This window comes from Oryctolagus cuniculus, chromosome 3, assembly GCF_964237555.1.
Source record: "Oryctolagus cuniculus chromosome 3, mOryCun1.1, whole genome shotgun sequence".
Classification (NCBI taxonomy): Eukaryota; Metazoa; Chordata; class Mammalia; order Lagomorpha; family Leporidae; genus Oryctolagus; species Oryctolagus cuniculus.
In genome coordinates, this window is record NC_091434.1 from 8,058,111 (window position 1) to 8,079,906 (window position 21,796).

The following is a 21,796-nucleotide window of genomic DNA, read 5'->3' on the forward strand; positions in this document are numbered from 1 at the left end:
AGCTGGACTGGAAGAGGGGCAACCGGACAGAATCTGGCGCCCCGACCAGAACTAGAAGCTGGGGTGCCAGTATCACAGGCGGAGGATTAGCCTATTGAGCCACGGCGCTGGCCAGTCTGCACTCCTAACCAATTCTACTAAAAGTGATGTCTATAAACTGCAGCCTCCAAATTTTCCCCAAGAATAATTAGCCTCAGATTGTTTCCACTATGCCATACAGTTAGAGCATTAGATTATTTTATAAAGTTTAGTTTAAATAAATAGATCTGGGAGACGTAAAAATGTTACCTGCATCCAGTATGCCCTGGGCCAGAATAGCGCCAAACTTAGCCATGACATCATCATGCTTATCATTGATGACTTTGGAATACAGCTGTCTGAACTGATTCACCTGAGGGAGCAAGAAAAAGAATTACACTCTAATTCATTGCTGTGCTGTATATACTGTTCAAATGGTAATGAGATTTAGTTTCGAATTTCATAATATCCAAAATGCCAGACTTGAAAGCAGAACAGTTCCGTGGCTGAACTCATGGGTGTTATGGCTTTCCTGCGTGGGGGTGCCAGTTCTGTTTTCAATCCTCATTCCGCAGTGGATGACTCAGGCTCGAGGGAATGCTGAATGTGATTTCCTACCGCTGCACTGTTAGTCAGCAGGCCTCAAGAGCCCCAGTGAACACTAAGGCTTTTGTTGCACTCTGAATTACAGCAATGCTGCTTAGCAACAACCTTGCAGATTCCCTAACAGGCACAGTCCTTCATTTCCACCTTAAAGTAAACTATTCGTCACCGAAGCTGTGGGAGATACAGTTTGGATTAAGTATATTCACATATAAAGATTTTTCATTATCTACACACATTAATTTTCTGAAGACTAGTACAAAATTGAAAATGTGCTGACTCACTTGGGGTAGGATTACTGATAATTTTTGTTTGCTTATTTCTGCATTAAAAATTAATATGTATTACTTTTATAATTAAAAATATTTATAAACTATATTCTTTATAGAGTGAGTCCTTTAACTCTCTTTGGGTGACAAACTACTTTATGCTTCTTCTATGTCTTACACTTCTTTGTTTCCCAACAGTGCTTTTCAAAGGGTAGGCACTCAGGAAGAAGTCTGCTTGTTCAAGAAGCACATGATCATGGAGCTCCCCAAATCTGCCAAAAGCAGAAAATACCAAATTTGAGTTTCCTAATATGATGACTTTCTTCACATCACACATACTTTCAGAATCTCTTCCCCTCTTTGCATTGGTCTGGGAGGCCACACTGTGGTAAAATGGCAGACAAATACAGAATCAGACAACCCTGGCTTAGGAACATCTTTGCTCTTAGAAATTGTGTGGGTGGGGCTGGCACTATGGTACAGTCTGTTAAAGTCCTGGGCCTGTAGCATGGGCATCCCATATGGGCGCCGGTTCGAGTCCTAGCTGCTCCACTTTCGATCCAGCTCCTGGGAAATGAACCTGGGAAAGCAGTGGAGGATGGGCCAAGTCCTTGGGCCCCTGCACCCATGTGTGAGACCTGGAAGAAGCTCCTGGCTCCTGGCTTCAGATCAGCTCAGCTCCAGCCATTGTGGCAGTTTGGGGAGTGATCCAGCAGATGGAAGTCCTTTCTTTCTCTCTATGTCTTTACCTCTCTAACTCTGCCTTTCAAATAAATAGAATAAATCTTAAAAAAAAAAAAAAAAAAGAAACTGTGTGGGTTGACTGTTAACTTTTTTGAGCTTCAGTTTTTTTATTCCTATAGGGATTCTAGCAGCAACCTTACACGGCTGTTGGAAGGATTGTATCAAATAATGTATTAAAGGCATTTCATGGTCAAAAGCAGGGCTATCTTACCACTGGGGGTGAAATCCTACCAGCCCTTCCTTGGCAATCAAAATACTGCTAACAAAATAACATTCCTTAAATGTGGGCCTCACTTTTTCTTCAGAGGCGACAACAGAATGCAGTGGGAAAGCCAATGAACGGACCCTGGAAATCAACGGCACGTGACAGTTTTTAAGTCACTCACTGCTCCAGGCCTTACAAAACTATAAAACCCAGTACAATTAAATGATCACTAAAAAAATGCCAAGGTCTGATGCTTTTATTCTGGTTCAACAGGTCAAATTCCTTTGATTCTGAACTTATTTTAGATGACTACTTACATTACCTTAAATAGGATGGAAATTTTATGAGCTTAAGGTTCATGAAATATTTCACAAACTTATAAAAGAAACACTGGACAGGCTGGTGCCGTGGCTCCATAGGCTAATCCTCCGCCTTGCAGCGCCGGCACACCGGGTTCTAGTCTCGGTCGGGGAGCCGGATTCTGTCCCGGTTGCCCCTCTTCCAGGCCAGCTCTGTGCTGTGGCCCGGGAGTGCAGTGGAGGATGGCCCAAGTGCTTGGGCCCTGCACCCCATGGGAGACCAGGAGAAGTACCTGGCTCCTGGCTTTGGATCAGCGCGGTGCGCCGGCCGCGGTGGCCATTGGAGGGTGAACCAACGGCAAAAGGAAGACCTTTCTCTCTCTCACTGTCCACTCTGTCAAAAAACAACAACAACAAAAAAAAAACCAAAAAAACAAACAAAAAAAACACTGGACAAAGCACTGCATGTACACTATAGAGAATAACTTAGGGCCAGCACTGTGGCGCAGTACGCTAAGCTTCTGCATGCGGCACTGGCACACCATATGGGCGCCAGTTCGTGTCCCTGCTGCCCCTCTTCAGATCCAGCTCTCTACTGTGGCCTTTTGAATAAATCCCAGATGATGTTCTCAGTCTCCTTCTCAATGTTATTTAATATTATTATTATTTTTTGGCAGTTTCTTGAAGTGTTTTCTTTCTATTACCACTGACACCATTAAGAATCCAAGTACGTATCTTATAGCAATAGAATGGTAATACAGAGAGACTATGGTTCATAAATGTTTTATGATGTAAATTATCACAATATAAAATTTCATGCTTATAATTTCATCTTATAAAATTTTATCTTATAAAATTTTCTCTACAGAAATATTTCTAGGCAATCATCAAATCTGACAACCTTACCGAAACTATCATTTATTTCAAAATGGCAGAAGCTTACCTAACTTGGCTAAACATGATCCTACCGGGGTAGGCATTTGGCATAGCAAGATGCCACTTGGGATGCTCACATCCCACAGTGCCTGGGTTTGACTCTGGCTCCATTGCTCATTCCAGCTTTCTGCTAATGTGTACCCTGGAAGAAGCACATGATGGTACAGTATTTGGGTCCTTGCTACCCATGTGAGAGACTGGATTGATTTCCTGTTTCCTAATTTTGGCCACATCCAGCCCTAATCTCAACTTTTGTGGGCATACAGGGAATAAATCAACAGATATGAGATCTCTCTCTGCCTTTAAAAAAATTAATAAATGTGATACTACTTCTACAAGAGAAGTTCTCAATGGTGGGAGAAGATTCCCTGTACATAGTTTTAGGTCACAAGATATTAGTCAAGGAGGAACACCAGACCTATTCTTATACTGTAATATTTTGATCAAATTTTATTAATTTTTTAAAAGTTATTTTAAGTGACAGAAAAAGAGAATTTCCCATCTACTTGTTCATTCCTCAAATGGCCAAAATAGCCGGGGCTAGATCAGGTTGAAGCCAGGAGCCTGGAATGTGGTGTGGGTGACAGGAGCCCATGCACTTTGGACATCTTCCGTGGCCTTCCCAGGTGCAATACCAGGGAGCTGGATTGGAAGCAGAGCAGCCAAGACCTGAACAGGCAATCCAATCTGGGAATGCCAGCCCTGCAGGAGGCAGCTTAACCTGCTGTACCACAATGCTGATGCCTGCCCCAATCCAGTTGTAGTATATGTATATGTACTGCTTAAAAGAACACTCTAGCCAAGTTTTATGATTAATATGTACATGATCAAATAAATGCTAAAACAAAAGTGATATTTCTTTTTGAGTAGAAAAGGGCTCTTGAGACAAAATAGCTCCAGGGACAATAAAAGGATGTCATTCTAGTTAAATGCTTATTTTGGCCTCAGGGACCTATAAATGGGTTTGTAAACACCCAGGGATGTGCACACAGTCCTGGGTATGTGTTTGTGGGAGGAAGCAAGCAAGAAACTGACAGAAGGAATGCAAACCCACACTGGATTTGCTTAAACTGATATCACAATGCATAGAGCTAAGTGCTAGGGATGAGGCATATACTAATGATTATATTAAAACACTTGGAAACTATCATTTCTGCATCCCATAAAACATCTGAGAAATTTCTCTTTTGGATTTTTTGAGTAGGGGTTGTAATTACTGATGAAATTAACATCTGTATTTTTTGGACATTTTCACTTTATTTCACTGAATGGTTTACAACCTTACGACTAGTACCATGCAGCTTTGAGAATTTACTTCTCTTCAGAGCTTAATTAATAGTTTTTGACTTTTTGGCAAAATGTCCCATACTGCTCCTAGTATACCAATGTTGTCTTTCTGGTAATTATCAGATAAAGGAGAGATGATATAAACTACCGTCCATGAAATCCTTTATCACTTGCTAAGTAACAGAAAAATAAATAGAACCTAAAACTTCAAAGAATTCCTAAGCTAAATAACAACATCACTCTACAAGGTAGTGTCTCCTGAAAGAATTATGACTTTGCACACATTCACATTTGTCCACCCAGTTCACATTAACAGCAAAGACTCCCAGCTGTAACTTCATTCCTTTCAAACTTCATTAGCACAAGATTCTGAGGACAGGAGTGTGCTCATGCATTCACAGTTGACTTGGTTTAACAATATATGTTGGCGTGATCAAAAACTATTAAATAATTGATATTGATTTTTTTTTAAAATATGAAATTTAGTAGAGCTGAAAGGTTTTTTTTTTTTTTTTAAGATTTATTTATTTTAGGGGCTGGTGCTGTGGCATAGTGGGTAAAGCACCATCTGCAGCGCCAGCATCCCATATGGTTGCCGGTTTGAGTCCCTGCTGCTCCTCTTCCAATCCAGCTCCATGCCATGGCTGGGAAAGCAGTAGAAGATGGCCCAAGTTGGTTCCCTGCATCCACATGGGCTCCTGGCTCTTGGCTTCAGATTGGCCCAGCTCCGGCCATTGCAGTCATTTGGAGAGTGAACCAGTGGATGGAAGACCTTTCTCTCTGTGCCTCTCAGTAACTCTGCCTTTAAAAAAAAAGATTTATTTATTTGAAAGACAGAGTTCCAGAGAGGCAGAGGCACAGAAAGAGATCTTCCATCTGCTGGTTCATTCTCCAAATGGCCACAATGGCTGGAGCTGGGCTGATCTGAAGCCAGGAGCCAGGAGCTTTTGTGGGTCTCCCACGCAGGTGTAGAGGCCCAAGGACTTGAGCCATTTTCGACTGCTTTCCCAAGCAGTAGAAAAGTGGAAGAGGAGCAGCTGGGTCTGGAACCAGTGCCAGCTTTACCCGCTACGCCACAGCCCCGGCACCATAGCTGAAGGCTTTTAAAAACTATGAAGCTTATGCTATCCCACCCTGAAAAGACTGTCTCATCGTTTGCACAGAGGTTATCACTGTAAAGTCAACGAGCTCCAGAGCAGAGATGGGGAGATGGTGAAACAGTTGTCTTGTTGACAATGCAAGTAGTATGAAGTGAACATGTGGAACTGAAGCGAAGAAGTCTATATCCTTGGCCCAAACTGACTTCTTTAATGACATTATAAATTTTGGACAACCTCAAAAAGCTCAGCAGATCCAAAGCAGAAATGAAAGATGGAAATGTCGGGCCGGCGCCGGGGCTCAATAGGCTAATCCTCCACCTTGCGGCGCCGGCACACCGGGTTCTAGTCCCGGTTGGGGCGCCGGATTCTGTCCCGGTTGCCCCTCTTCCAGGCCAGCTCTCTGCTATGGCCAGGGAGTGCAGTGGAGGATGGCCCAGGTGCTTGGGCCCTGCACCCCATGGGAGACCAGGAAAAGCACCTGGCTCCTGGCTCCTGCCAGGATCAGCGCGGTGCGCCGGCTGCAGCGGCGGCCATTGGAGGGTGAACCAACGGCAAAGGAAGACCTTTCTCTCTCTGTCTCTCTCTCTCTCACTGTCCACTCTGCCTGTCAAAAAAAAAAAAAAAAAAAAAAAAAAAAGAAAGATGGAAATGTCACTCATATGATAGCTGCTATTTTTTAAAAATAACTTTTCTTTATTTATTTCAAAGTCAGTTACAGAGAAAGGGAGAGACAAGACAGAGATCTTCTAGCCACTCGTTCACTCCCCAAATGGCTAGAACGGCCAGTACTGGCTGGATCAGACCAAAGCCAGGAGCCAGCAGCCAGCAGCCACATCAGGGTCTCCCACATGGGTGGCAGGAGCCCAAATCCTTGGATCATCTTCTGCTGCTTCTCCCAGGTCATTAGCAGAGAGCTGGATTGGAAGTGGAACAGCAGGGACACAAACCGGTGTCCATATGGGTGCCCATCACAGGTGGTGGCTTTACCCACTAAGCTGCAAAGCTGACCCTAAAGGCTGCTATTTTTAAAAAGTAAAAGGTGCTGGCGCTGCGGTGTAGTAGGTTAAGCCTCTGCCTGTGGTGCTGGCATCCTGTATATTGCAGTCATATGGGGAGTGAACCAGCAGATGGAAGCGCTCCCTCTCTGTAATAAATAAATCATTTTTTTTTTTCGTCAGGCAGAGTCAGACTGTGAGAGAGAGAGAAAGAGACAGAGAGAAAGGTCTTCCTTTGCCGTTGGTTCACCTCCCTCAAGTGGCTGTTATGGACAGCATTGTGGCCGGCGCACTGGGCCAATCTGAAGCCAGGAGCCAGGTGCTTCTCTTGGTCTCCCATGCGGGTGCAGGGCCCAAGGACCTGGGCCATCTTCCACTGCACTCCCGGGCCACAGCAGAGAGCTGGACTGGAAGAGGAGCAACCGGGACAGAATCCGGAGCCCTGACCGGGACTAGAACCCAGGGTGCTGGCGCCGCAGGCGGAGGATTAGCCTAGTGAACTGCAGCGCTGGCCCAAATAAATCAATCCTAAAAAATTAAAAAAATGGGACCGGTGCTGTGGTGCAGTGAGTTAAGCCACTGCCTTCAGGGCCGGCATCCCATATGGGTGAGAGTCTGTGTCCCAGCTGCTCCACTTCCAATCCAGCTCCCTGCTAATGTACCTGGGAAAGCCCTTGAAGATGGCCCAAGTGCTTGGGCCCCTGCACCCGAATGGGACACCTGGAAGGTTCTGGCTCCTGGCTTTGGATTGGCCCAGCTCCGGCCACTGCAGCCATCTAGGGAGTGAACTAGTGGCTGGAAGACCTCTCTCTGTCTCTCAAATGAATAAATTAATTAAAAAATATATAAAAGTTTAAAACAAAGAAATGAAGTCTGTGTTGGGAAAGATGTTTACATTCTGGAAGATACAGTATATTAACACATTACAAAAATATGATGAAAAGTTAGAGTCTAACTTTACAATATAGTTTTTGTAAATCTTGAAAATGATTTTGAGAGAAGTACATGTATACTGAATAAATGAATCAAAAATGATAGTAACTACTTAGAAATTGAAATGTATTTATATAAAGGTCCATAAAATTAGGATGAATAATCAGTAACTTCTGCAAAATTTTCTTTTCACCTCTCCAAATCTACTTTGCTAAAAATGAGTCTTCAAGGGCCAGCGCTGTGGCACAGCAGGTGAAATCCCTGGTCTGTAGTGCTGGCACCCCATATGGACGCCGGTTCGAGTCCCGGCTGCTCCACTTCTGATCCAGCTCTCTGCTTTGGCCTGGGGAAGCAGAAGATGGTCCAAGTCCTTGGGCTCCTGCAATCATGAAGGAGACCCAGAAGACGCACCTGGCTCCTGGCTTTGGATTGCTCAGCTCTGGCTATGTGGCCATCTGGGGCATGAACCAGCGCATGGAAGATCTTTCTCTCTGCCTCTGCTTCTCTGTAGCTTTATCTTTCAAATAAGTAAATAAATCTTTAAAAAAGAGTCTTAAAAAAAAAAGAAAGAAAAGAAAAAAGAGCTTTCAGGGACTGGCTTGTGGAGTAGCAGTTTATGTAAAGCTGCCTCCCGTGTTGCCAGCATTCCATACGTATGGATGCTGGTTTGTGTCCTGCCTGCTCCACTTCCAATCCAGCTCCCTGCTAATGGACTGGAAAAGGCAGCCGAAGATGACTCAAGTATTTAGGCCCTGTGGGAGACCTGGATGAAGCTCCTGGCTCCTGGTTTTGGTCTGGCCAAGCCCTGGCCTTGTGGTTACCTGGGGAGTGAACCAGCAGATGGAAGATCTTTTTTTTTCTCTGTAACTCTTTCAAATAAATAAAAAATCTTAATATATGAACAGAATACATACCAGGCTGTTAAATGCCCTACTTTCAAGTTAGCAATTAGGAGATCTGGTATTTCTGCCTAAGTTATACATGTCCATTTAATGTACCAAACATAATTACAGTCAATATAAATATGTACATTTTTTTACTTTCTGAAAGTATGAGAAGTTTTGTGCGAAGTGTCAAGACACACGAAATATCAAACACTGACATGAGTTTGAGAGACTGCCATGAACAAGTTTCAAAACAGGTGTCTTAAAATTCTGCTATGAGTCACCCCCATGGGTATGGATTGTGGAGAATCTGCAGAGAGTCTCTCTGAGGTGAAGTAGGGCTGTGGGTCTTTCTCCCTCTCCCCAAAGAGAGGGGGCTTCAGAAGGACCACCTGGAACACTCAGGATGATCAGGTCACTGTGTGTTGATGCCTGACATATAACGTAACCAGCGTCCGCTACTGGCTGAGGCACCAGCACTGACAGCCTGTTACATTCCTACCCACAAGAAAGAAAAATACGCAGGATTACGTCAGTGGAGCAGAAATGGGTCAAGTGGGAAAGAAAGCTGTGCTAGGACCATTTGAAAACCGGCCCAAGAGGTCACCCAGGAAGGCAATGATAAGAGAGAATGTGGATAAACTAATTTGTAAACAGATTCCACGTATTATAAAGTAACTGTAAGATTTTTCATTTCATAAGGATGAATCAAGTCATGGACTGCTGAGTTGGGTTTCTGTATCAGAGGAATAAGTCATCCCACTGAATAAACTGTCAAAGGTCAACTGGAAAACGCTGATGTACCACTCCATGAGTTCTAATACTTTAGATATGGCCATATACTCAATTAAATGAACAAAGCGAACATAAATCTGTTTGCTCACCTTTGGACAAGTGATTTCAGTCTGCTGGATCATGATAAGAGCTGAAGCTATGAGAGCCCCTTGCCTTACGTAGTTCACAGGGTCATTTGTCATTGGTTCTAGCAAATTAATTGCTTCCTGAAAACATTAGGGAAAAAAGAACTTTGAATAACATTGACATGTTCAGATTTTGAAATTAGTTACAGTCACACTAAGTCAGCATTCTCATCCAACAGTATAGTACCATGTTAGTTTAAGACTGCTTTAACACAATAGTTCAGAACAAAGTATACTTTACGCTTCAATGTAATTGATATGCAGTGAAAAAAAAATTTAGAACCTGAGTGCTTTTGTGTTGCTATAAAAGAGGTCATAAGCAGGGGCTGGTGCTGTGACATGGTAGGTGAAGCTACCACCTGTGGTGACAGCATCCCATGTGGGTGCCGGTTTGAATCCTGCCTGCTCCACTTCCGATCCAACTCTCTGCGATGGCCTGGGAGGGCAGTGGAGGATGGCCCAAGGTCTTAGGCCCCTGCACCCATGTGGGGGACCCAGGGGAGGTTCTTGGTTTCAGATTGGCGCATCTCTGGTCATTGAGGCCAGTTGGGGAGTGAACCAGAGGATGGAAGACCTCTCTCTCTCTCTCTCTCTCTCTCTGTCTCCCCCCTTCTCTCTCTGTGTAACTCTTTCAAATAAATAAATATGTCTTCAAAAAAATAAAAAGAAAGGTCATAAAGTACAAGAACATTATTAAAAGAATATGGGCTCATTATTTGATAAGCATGTATTATGTTATCCCATATAATTCTCTTAATTATAAAAACAATAAACAAAAACAAACACATCATCACCAACAACACAAAATAATCTTTATAATTACAGGAACTGAGAGTCTGCAAGGTTACATTACTTGCCTAAAGTTACAGAAATAGTAAACGCAGGCTAGTCTAACTCCAAAACCTATATTACATATTATACCTCCACCAAATACTAGTGTAACATAACACAAGATCTGACTTTAAAAATTAAATAAAAGCAAACAAAGTGGCAGGTGTTGTGGCGCAGCAGGTTAAAGCCTTGGCCTGCATCACCGGCATCCCATATGGGCGCTGGTTCTAGTCCAGGCTGCTCCTCTTCCAATCCAGCTCTCTGCTGTGGCCTGGGAAGGCAGTAGAAGATGGCCCAAGTGTTTGGGCCCCTGCACCTGCATGGGAGACCTAGAAGAAGCTCCTGGCTCCTGGCTTCGGATCGGCGCAGCTCTGGCTGTTGCGGCCATCTAGGGAGTGAACCAGCGGATGGAAGACCTCTCTCTCAGTCTCTACCTCTCTCTGCAACTCCTTCAAATAAATAAAAATAAACCTTAAAAAACAAAAACAGAAAATCTACCAACAGTAGATGCTGGAGAGGATGTGGGGAAAAAGGGACACTAACCTACTGTTGGTGGGAATGCAAACTGGTAAAGCCACTATGGAAGTCAGTCTGGAGATTCCTCAGAAACCTGATTATAACCCTACCATACAACCCAGCCATACCACTCCTTGGAATTTACCCAAAGGAAATGAAATTGGCAAACAAAAAAGCTGTCTGCACATTAATGTTTATTGCAGCTCAAGTCACAATAGCTAAGACCTGGAACCAACCCAAATGCCTATCAACAGTAGACTGGATAAAGAAATTATGGGACATGTACTCTATAGAATACTATATAGCAGTCAAAAACAATGAAATCCGGTCATTTACAACAAGATGGAGGAATCTGGAAAACATTATGCTGAGTGAATTAAGCCAGTCCCAAAGGGACAAATATCATATGTTCTCCCTGATTGGCGACAACTAACTGAGCACCAAAGGGGAAACCTGTTGAAGTGAAATGTACACTATGAGAAACAGTGACTTGATCAGCTCTTGTCTGGACTGTTGATGTACAATGTAATACTTTATCCATTTTAGTATCTTTTCTTTGTTTTGTTCTAGTACTATTGGTTGAACTCTGTGATTAACACACAATTATTAGGTGTTTAAATTTTAACTGAAAAGTGATCCCTGTTAATTATAACAGTGGGAATAAGAGAGGGAGGAGATGTATAATTTGGGACATGCTCAATCGGACTTGCCCCAAATGGTGGAGTTAGAATCGTGCCAGGGGATCCCAATACAATCCCATCAAGGTGGTATGTACCAATGCCATCTCACTAGTCCAAGTGATCAATTTCTGTTCACAACTGATCACACTGATAGGTCTAAGAGTCAAAGGGATCACACAAACAAGACTAATGTCTAACTGATAGAATCAAAAAGGGAGAAAACGATCCATCATGGGAAGCGGGATACACAGCCGACTCATAGAATGGCAGATGTCCTAAATAGCACTTTGGCCTCAGAATCAGCCCTTAAGGCATTTGGATATGGCTGAAGAGCCCATGAGAGTATTTTAGGCATGGAAAGCCAAGGCACCCTGGAAAAAAAAAAAAAAAGACCTAAACGAAAGATCTCTGCGAGTGAGATCCCAGTGGAAAGAATGGGGCCATCAAAGAAGGAGGTACCTTTCTCTGAAGGGAGGACAGAACTTCCACTTTGACTATGACCCTGTCGGAATAAGATCGAAGTTGGCGAACTCAAAAGGCTTCCATAGCCTTGGCAAATCATGACTAGAGCCTAGGGTGATTACTGATGCCTTAAACAAGAGTGTCAAATTGTTAAGTCAACAACAGGAGTCACTGTGTACTTACTTCTCATGTGGGATCTGTCCTTAGTGTGTTGTCCAATGTGAAATAATGCTATAACTAGTACTGAAACAGTATTTTACACTTTGTGTTTCTGTGTGGGTACAAACTGATGAAATCTTTACTTAATATATACTAAATCGATCTTCTGTATATAAAGATAATTGAAAATGAATCTTGATGTGAATGGAATGGGAGAGGGAGCGGGAGATGGGAGGGGTGTGTGTGGGAGGGAAATTATGGGGGGGGCATTGTAATCCATTAACTGTACTTTGGAAATTTATATTTACTAAATAAAAAATAAATTAAAAAAAAAGACAAACAAATAGAAAAATCCTTCTCCAAATAAAAAAGACCTCATTTAGAATGGCAGAATAAATTAAATCAAAAAGACTAGAATTGACTTAATGGCTACAATTCACAAGACCTTTTGTGATGAGATTTTCCATTATTTTTACCAGAATTTCTCCACTATCATATTCTCCAGAATATCAATTTTATGGAAAAAAAAAAAAGACTCCTAGTTAAATAAGTTTGGAAGCTCCAGCATACTATTATCTCCTCTTGCAGACTCAGAGTGAATATATATTTTATCAAAGGCTCTAGGAATGTACATATCATAATAAAGAAATCTCACAATAACATAAACCACTCCACCTGTGTTTATCCCATACATTCACTGTATTTGACCAAGTGCACCTCTGTCTCATGTAACTTGTACTAACATACTGCAGGACCTTTGGGAAGCCCCTTTTTGTAAGGTTCCTCACACGGTACTTAGATAGGTAAAAATCTAGGAGGAACAGATCAACAGGTTTACAAGATCATCCAACTTATTTCTTACTCACTTTGTCATTTCTCAAGCATCCTTCATGCCAAGACTAAGGAAAGGAAGGAAAAATGGGATGCTTCTTTGGAAATAGTTTTAGAATCCTCTACATACGGACTAGCACACACACACACACACACACTTTTTTTCATTTATTTGACAGGTAGAGCTACAGACAGTGAGAGAGAGAGAGAGAAAGGTCTTCCTTCTGTTGGTTCACCCCCCAGATGGCCGCCACGCGCAGATCCGAAGCCAGGAGCCAGGTGCTTCTTCCTGGTCTCCCGTGCGGATGCAGGGCCCAAGCACTTGGGCCATCCTCCACTGCCTTCCTGGGCCACAGCAGAGAGCTGGACTGGAAGAGGAGCAACCGGGACTAGAACCCGGTGCACATATGGGATGCCAGCGCTGCAGGTGGAGGATGAGCCAAGTGAGCCACGGCGCCAGGCCATATATATATATATATATATATATATATATATATATATATATTTTTTTTTTTTAATATAAGACTTATTAGCAGGTACTACATACACCAGTTATGTGCATTCTTCCTCCCCATTCCAAGGGAAAATGTAATGATCTTGGGCAGAGTAGACTTCAAACACATTGTTGATATTTTTTGTGAAGCAGTCATGACAAATATAACCAAATTTTCAACTTTTAAGTTAGAAGTCAGTAACCCAGCCTTGGATGGATATAATATAATTTCAAAGGTATATTTCAGAATAACAGATGTTTCAGGTTTTCAAGAAATGAAAATAATCAAAACACAAACTCTCAGCCAGGTACTGATATACCTAGGATCACATAAATTATCTACAAGTAAAATACACTTGTTTAGTATGAGTAATAAGAATGTTTCATTAAATTTACTTGTCAGGTGTTGAGTTTCAAAGAACATTTGTACCTAGATATCATATTATGTTTAGAATTGAGAAAGAAAAAAATCTAGTTCACATTTAACTTAGAGGCCAGATGTAAATGTCAACTAAAGACCTGAGGGAAAAAAATACTTAGTAAAACATCCATCCACATTCTCCTTTGTTTACAGAACAGGTGCATCATGGAAAAAAAGTAAATGTCAGTTTCTATAAATTGCACCTTCCATACCCAATGACCTCTATAATAAAAATGAAGATACATTTTCATCTAAGAAACTGTACAACAAATGACCAAAAGAGTGACTAATTTATCTGTAAAAGCATGATAACAGTCTCTCTCACATATACACATACACACGTGCATGCATGCACATAAATGCTTTGTTAAAGGGAAGGTGCACCTCTGGAAGGCAGCCAAAGGGTGTCTGTGTGTGCTATGAGAGTCAGAGTGATGATCGTGTCACAACTATGAATCAAGAAAACTTGCCATGCAAGCAATAGTGCATTTCTTTATGAATCTCATGGCAAATTATGTTTTCAAATCATTACCTTGCCTAACCGAACTCTTTATTTTGTAATTTTTGAGTGTTTAACATAACCAGGATATCTATTAAGGTTAGAAATGAGAAAACAGGCAAATAGTATATGATTTGTTTAAAACAGAAACGTTATAAATCAGTTGTTTCTGGTGGGTTTGGATGAGAACTTTGATTTGCACGATAGTAATTATCCAAACTGAACATGGAAAATGACCAGAGTAGTTCTTTAAAGAAAAAACTGTTTTCCTCCCCCTCCTCTAAAGAAGTCGATGATTTGACTAGAAATTCAACAGAAATGTTTCAGGCACATTACAGCATCCATGTAATATGATGGTTTGTTCTTAAGCAGTTTCGGGTAATGCAGTAGTGAAAATGAGGGAGGACTGGGAAGCTCTGTGAGGCAAGCTCAGCTCCACAGACCACATTACACTTGTATTTTTACAGCTGTTACATAAACCTTTTCTGCGAGGGAAAACAGTCTGGCGCCAGGAAGAACCGACCCCACTGGCGCTGGGCTTTACCTTGTTTCCTGTGCCAGCACAGCAGATCCCCAGGGCCATCGCTGCTCCATAGCGTACATGAGGGTTGTAACTCTCTGACAATAAAGAGACAACACTCGGGCACTGCTCAGGGGTCCTGATAAGAAACAGAGAAAATGAAGACAATGTTTTATGTAACATCGTTTTAAATCAAGATGGAAGAATTTTACCCAAGTTGTCATTTTAGTAAAATTATGGGAAGCAACAGAGTAACACATAAATTGCAGAATTAAAAAGCTCACAGAATTCTAAGTACTGATGGGAAAACGTGTCTTCAATATTCAGAGGACCACAGCTTTTCACTGCAGTCACTCCCTAGTGCCGCTTCCAGTGCAGGGCTGGGGGACAGTCATGTCAGGGAGAGCACACTGCTCTATATCCATGTTTCTTATTTCCTGGTCACTACAGTTCTCTCAGAAGACAAAGATCATTTGTGGAGACTCCTGGATGGTCCAAAGCTGCATAAAATATTTAGAGCCCTCGTATTATTCTAGTTGAGTATTAAAAGAGTAAACTTGATAATCAGGAAATAATTATTTTTTGCATTTAGCAATTGCATTGGTAAGAAGTAATAGATAAATTTAAAAAAAAAATCCTCTTCATATTTGTGGCAAAAACAAAAACAGGATGCAATTAACTACTGGAGTACTTGACCTGTAGCAACATTGGCTCAGAGTAAGGGGAGCTTCTGGGAGGCTGGTGATAGCATGATCTTGAACTGGGAGCTGGTTACACCAGTGTGGTCAGCTGTGAAAATGCATCAAGCTATAGGCTGCTTCTATGTACATTTTGGGGTATATATCAAACTTCATAATTTTTTTTTAAATAAGGACTATACATGGGGCTGGTACTGTGGCGTAGCTGGTAGAGCCACCACTTGTAATGCCAGCATCCCAAATGAGCGTGGGTTAGAGTCCTGGAAGCTCCATTTCCAATCCAGCTCTCTGCTATGGCCTGGGAAAGAAGCAGAGGATGGCCCGTGTCCTTGGGCCCCTGTACCCGTGTGGGAGACCCAGAGGAAGCTCCTGGCTCCTGATCGGTAGCTCTGATTGTTACGGCCAGTTGTGGAATGAACCAGTGGATGGAAGACTGCTCTCTATCTCTCTGCCTCTCCTTCTTCCTGTGTGTAACTCTTTCAAATAAATAAATAAATAAATCTTTTAAAAAAAGGACTATACACTTATGAATGAAAGCAGTTATTACCACAAATCAATTCAAATCTATAAAAGAACTATCTTCCATCCTCAAACTCAAGTGGCAAATTCAAATTTCAAATGAAAAGGAGCCAAGTTTATAAAAACTGTATTATTAAAATTAAGTTCTGTAGGGCTGGTGCTGTGGCATAGCAGGTTAAGTCACTGCCTCCAGTGCCTGCATCCAATATGGGTACCAGTTCAAGTCCCAGTTGCTCCACTTCCAATACAGCTTTCTGCTAACACACCTAGGAAGGCAGCAGCAGATGACCTACTACCCACCTAGGAGACCCAGAAGATACTCCTGACTCCTGGATTCAGCTTGGCCTACCCTTAAGCCTTGTGGCCTTTTGGGGCATGAATCACCAGATGGAAGATCTCTCTGTCTCTCTCTAACTCTGTCTTTCAAATAAATATATACATCTAAAAAAAAGAAAGAAAGAAAGAAAGAAAGAAAGAAAGAAAGAAAGAAAGAAAGAAAGAAAGAGAGAGAAAAAGGTTTCCTCCTGTAACAGAGCCCATCATTTTTCTTGAAAATCGTTGGGGCCTGTGATGCAGCATAGCAGGTAAAGGCACCACCTGCAAAGCTAGTATCCCATATGGGTGCTAGTTTGTATCCCAGTTGCTCCACTTCAGATCTAACTCCCTGTTAATGGGCTGGGAAAAGCAAAAGATGGCCCAGGTGCTTGGGTCCCTGCCACCAATGTGGGAGACTGAGATGGAGCTCTTGGCTTCAGCCTGGCCCAGTGTTGGTGGCTGCAGCCATCTGGGGAATGAACCAGCAGAAGGAAGATCTCTCTGTCTCTCCTCTTTCTGTAACTCTGGCTTTCAAATAAGGAAATAAATCTTTAAAAAAATTATTTTCAGTTTGACTAAGTATCCTTATATGAATAATGTGGAAAAATACTAATGGCAACAACATGGAAAAATAGTAGGGTTTCATAAACAAACAAACAAAAAGAACTGGGAAATAGAAGAGCTCTAGTTTTAATTTTGCTAACTTGTTAGTTGTAAGACATTAAGCAAGTCACCTAGGTTTTTGTTTCTGTAATTACAGATAGATCTTTTTGATTATTTTGCAGGAATAAAAAAATCAGATGAGCACATAACTGAAAATTTAGTGATGATATTTTTGCTTTCAGTTAATGCATCCTGAGATAAAAAACAAAGTTATATAAAAGGAAATCAGGAAGTTGAATACCCATATTCTAGTTCCTGTTCTGTCTCTAAACACCTGGGCCAATTTGGACAAGGTCTAAACGACCAGTTACTTTGGGGTCTCTTTCCTCATCTGAAGAAAGAAGGAATGGCACTGGTGACTCTGTAATGTCTGTTTCAACTTGACAATTCTATGGCTTTGAAAAATGAACCAATGATCATAGATCTAAATCAAAGCTCTTTATTACAGGGCAAGGTCTCTTCAATAAGTAATGTTCCTATGAAATAAAAATGATGTTTTAAGTGATGTTATACTAAAGAGGTTACTGAGGAGTTATTCAGCACCGGCTCCCTTTACTTATTATAGTTGATCTTCCCAATGTTCAACTTTTATTTTTACTCCTATTAGACTAAGAATCTAAAGTTCTTCCCATAATTTGATACCCAAATCTTCTGATAAACACAAGGATTTTGCCATCTAACAATAAAACCACCAACACTCCAACTGTCTCAATAGTCAAGGGCTGAGATGAACTTCTATATTTTTTATAAACTTATTTTATAAATAATTTATGTCATAAATTATCAGCACAGTAATAGCTACTATAGATAATATTTTGTATTACTTAAGAGACAAAAAGAGTCAAACTAAATTTATACTTAAGAGATTTAGTAAGTATTTTTTGCTATATTCAAGGTCATTTAATAGGTTAAGCACTGGGAAATGATGACAGCATTTTTCTATTACCTTTTACTCTTCAATTTATAAGCTACTCAATAGATGGTCATAACTAGGGAGAACTAACATACTCATGAGTATTATTTCATGAAGCTGAGTGCCTTTTAATTTTATTTAAATGCTCTGAAGTTTGGAACATGAAGACCACACAGATGGTTATGAAATGCCTCAAAAGTGAGAGCTGCCCTGGGACTTAAGGATGGGTATGATTCATAGCAGGACATATGTTTTGGGCAAAGGAATGAACACTGGTATATGCATAGCAAAATCAGGAAAAGGCAGTTGACGAACCATATTAGTTTTGTGTTGAGGAATAATGGGAAAAAAATCAGAACTACTGGTACAGTATCTGCTTGGGAACATGGCAGGCACCACGGGTTTCTAAGATGGTGCCCAGCCTTCTTTTCAATCTTCCCTCTGCCAAACTTAGCTGCCATTCTAGTCAGTGTATCATTCACTGTACCCCCATGTTCCTCCCCATTTCTTGCCTATGTTGACACTATAGTCTGCTTAGTCTTCTTCCTAATCCTAAACTTAAAATCCCATCCATTCAAGAGCCTGTTCAAATCATAGCACAGGTATGAATTATGGTTCTACCTGCCCTACTAAGCTAGTTGTTCTGATAACAAAATGAGATAATGCATGTGAAATGCTTTGAAAACTATAAAGTATTAGACAAATGTAGGTATTATTTGTAGGAACCTCTCTCGATTGGGTAGGCAGGGTCTAATTACATTTACTTAGCACTTATGTACAGGGTAGTGAATTTAAACTGTGACAAATATTTGGAAAATCTGGGTCATGGTTTAAGCTCCCTTAGGACTTAGTGACTATTTGCAAATCATCTGATACAGTAGTTCTAAATCTTTTTCTGCCCCAGGGTCTCCCTTACCCCATTAAATAAGCAGATACATATAATTTGGGGGGTCTAATATTTAAATGTAATAGCCTTTGAGGTTTTAAAATCTAGTTTATACAGTATCGTATAAAGGAAATGATAAAACAAGCAACCTCTTTACTTCTGGGTCATCATGAGGTATAGGCAGCAACATGTAAAAACATTACTCTAATCCCAAGTATATAAGTATTTAATGAAAAGAAGTCATGTCTACTTTCAAAAAATGAAACACATGCTGAAATAGAGTAACTGTATCCTGATGTGCTGTTTCAATAAAATTTCTTGACTTAAAGTTACCAGTCATGTTGCCAACGCTACTATTCATACAAAATTTTCAGAGCAGAAATTCTACAATGGCATACACAAAAGTCATTGCAATATCATCCAGCCATAAACTGCACATATGAATTCCTTTCTTTCAACACACTGGCTTTTAACTACTGTTTATAGAATACTGTATGAAATCTCAACAATAAATCATATTAACACATCTAGATGCTTTCAAGAATATAGTGTCCTCCCCACACCACGGCAATATATGTATAAAGGCAGAAACAATGTTTTAGCATGACCATCACAGACAGAAATAAAACATTTTTAAAAAACGTTGACTAACTGGTTGGTTTTCCATGTGCTGAGTCATTCCAAAGGCCCATGGCTGCCTGGCTGAAGCCGGGATGGGAGGTCAGGAACTTAAGCTGGGTCTTCTGTGTGGGTGTCAGGAACCCAAGAGCTTAGGCCAGCATCTGCTTCCCATGGTGCACATCAGCAGAAAGCTGGAATAGAAGTGGAGCTGGGCACTGAACCCAGGCACTCTGATATGAAATGCAGGTGTCTTAACCAGCACCTGTTTTGGCTTTTTAAGATTTACTGGGGTCAGCACTGTGGTGCAGCGGGTAGCCACTGTCACCTGCAGTGCCAACATCCCATATGGGCGCCAGTTTGTGCCCTGGTTGCTTCTCTTCCGATCCAGCTCTCTGCTGTGGCCTGGGAAAGCAGTGGAAGATGGCCCAAGTCCTTGGGCCCCTACACCCGCGTGAGAGACCCAGAAGAAGCTCCTGGCTCCTGGCTTCGGATCGGCGCAGCTCCGGCTGTTGAAGCCAATTGGAGAGTGAACCATCAGATGGAAGAACTCTCTCTCTCTCTGCCCCTCCTGTCTCTGTGTAACTCTGACTTTCAAATAAATAAATAAATCTTTAAAAAAAAAAAAAAAAAGATTTACTGGGGTCAGCACTGTGATGCAGCGGGTAGCCACTGTCACCTGCAGTGCCAACATCCCATATGGGCGCCAGTTTGTGCCCTGGTTGCTTCTCTTCCGATCCAGCTCTCTGCTGTGGCCTGGGAAAGCAGTGGAAGATGGCCCAAGTCTTTGGGCCCCTCACCCACGTGGGAGACCTGGAAGGGGTTCCTGGCTTCAGATAGGTGCTGCTCTGGCCATTACAGCCATCTAGGGAGTGAACTAGCAGATGGAAGACTGGAAGACCTCTCTCTCTGCTTCTGCCTCTCTGTAATTCTGCCTTTCAAATAAATAAATCTTAAAAAACAAAACAAAAAAAAACCTCATTCGTTGTGGCAGAAATAAACCTTAAAATTAAAAAAAATTATTTATTTATTTGAAAGCAGAGTTACAGAGAGAGAGAAACCTCGAGAGAGATCTTTCATCCACTGGTTCACTCTCCAAATAGCTGCAATGGCCAAGCTGTGCCAGGCTGAATCCAGGAACCAGGAGCCCAAATGCTTGGGCCACCTCTGTTGTCCTCCTAGGTGCATTAGCAGGGAGCTGGACAGGAGGAAGTGGAGCAGCCAGCACACAAACTCCACACATCTGGGATGCCGGCACTGCAGCTGGCAGTTTAACCTGCTGTGCTACAATGCTGGTCCCTCAACCAGCATCTTAACTGCTGTGCCAAATGCCTACCCCAACAGAGGGAATTTTTGAGGCCATAAATTTCAGGATAGTCCCCTGGTAGGATTAAAATTTATAATTCCCTTTAGGGAAGCACCACAGTGTCAGAGGATTAATACAATATTGAGGAACTGACTACACCCACCCTATTTAATGACTTTATAATCCCTACCGACAGATTCCGAATAAATACTCTGAGCAGCACCCTGAATCGCTACGGAATGTCTTTAGCCAAACACATCATAAATATCTAAATCAGCACACAGAAAGAAGGAACTGCTGGCAGTCCCACAGTGACCACTCTTCTATACACCTAGGAAACTCACATCAGTCATTTCATCCCCTCATTCTCTACATTTAATCTGCCACCAAGACAAGTAAAATTCTCAAGTCTTATTTCTGTTTCCATTGCCTTGTCACCAGGCTCTGATCATTTCTCACGGGAAATTAATACAGTGATTCCTTCCAATATTCTGCAGTTTATTACGATAAAGAGAACATAAGTTTAGAAAAAAGAGAGATCTGGATGTGAATTCTATTTTTACTAACTTTTTCTTTAATTTGAAAGAGGGAGAGAGAGAAACAGAAAGAGAGAGAGAAACAGAGAGAGAGAGAGAGAGAGAATATGAAAATTAGAGAATCTTTCCCATCAGCTGGTTCATTTCCCAAATACCCACACCAGCTAAGGGCAGGCCAGGCCAGGCCAGGCGCTGGTTACTCAGTGAGGGTCTCCCACATGGTTGGCAGGGACCCAAGTCTCTGAGAACTCAGCCATTGCTGCTTCCCAGGGTGCACATTAGCAGGAAGCTGGTGGATTCCAATTCTTTTTTTTTTTTTTTAAATTTTTTTTAATTTTTTGACAGGCAGAGTGGACAGTGAGAGAGAGAGACAGAGAGAAAGGTCTTCCTTTGCCGTTGGTTCACCCTCCAATGGCCGCCGTGGCTGGCGCGCTGCGGCCGGCGCACCGCGCTGATCCGATGGCAGGAGCCAGGAGCCAGGTGCTTTTCCTGGTCTCCCATGGGGTGCAGGGCCCAAGCACCTGGGCCATCCTCCACTGCACTCCCGGGCCACAGCAGAGGGCTGGCCTGGAAGAGGGGCAACCGGGACAGAATCCGGCGCCCCAACCGGGACTAGAACCCGGTGTGCCGGCGCCGCTAGGCGGAGGATTAGCCTAGTGAGCCGCGGCGCCGGCCTGGATTCCAATTCTAATGCAGCCATTTGTCAACAGGATGACATTCACTCACTCTCTCTAGGT

General features: G+C 42.1%; 1 protein-coding gene across 2 annotated transcripts in view; it reads right to left on the reverse strand.

The window, feature by feature from the left end:
• The window catches only part of PSMD1 (proteasome 26S subunit, non-ATPase 1), a 100,720-nt gene that overhangs the window by 15,499 nt on the left and 63,425 nt on the right, over positions 1–21,796 (reverse strand). For both annotated transcript variants that reach the window (XM_070070077.1, XM_070070078.1), the window contains exons 17-19: positions 14,630–14,744; positions 9,158–9,274; positions 289–391 (exon numbers count right to left, since the gene is read on the reverse strand). In XM_070070077.1, the coding sequence (XP_069926178.1) occupies positions 289–391; positions 9,158–9,274; positions 14,630–14,744 (335 nt within the window). The remainder of the gene's footprint in view (positions 1–288; positions 392–9,157; positions 9,275–14,629; positions 14,745–21,796) is intronic.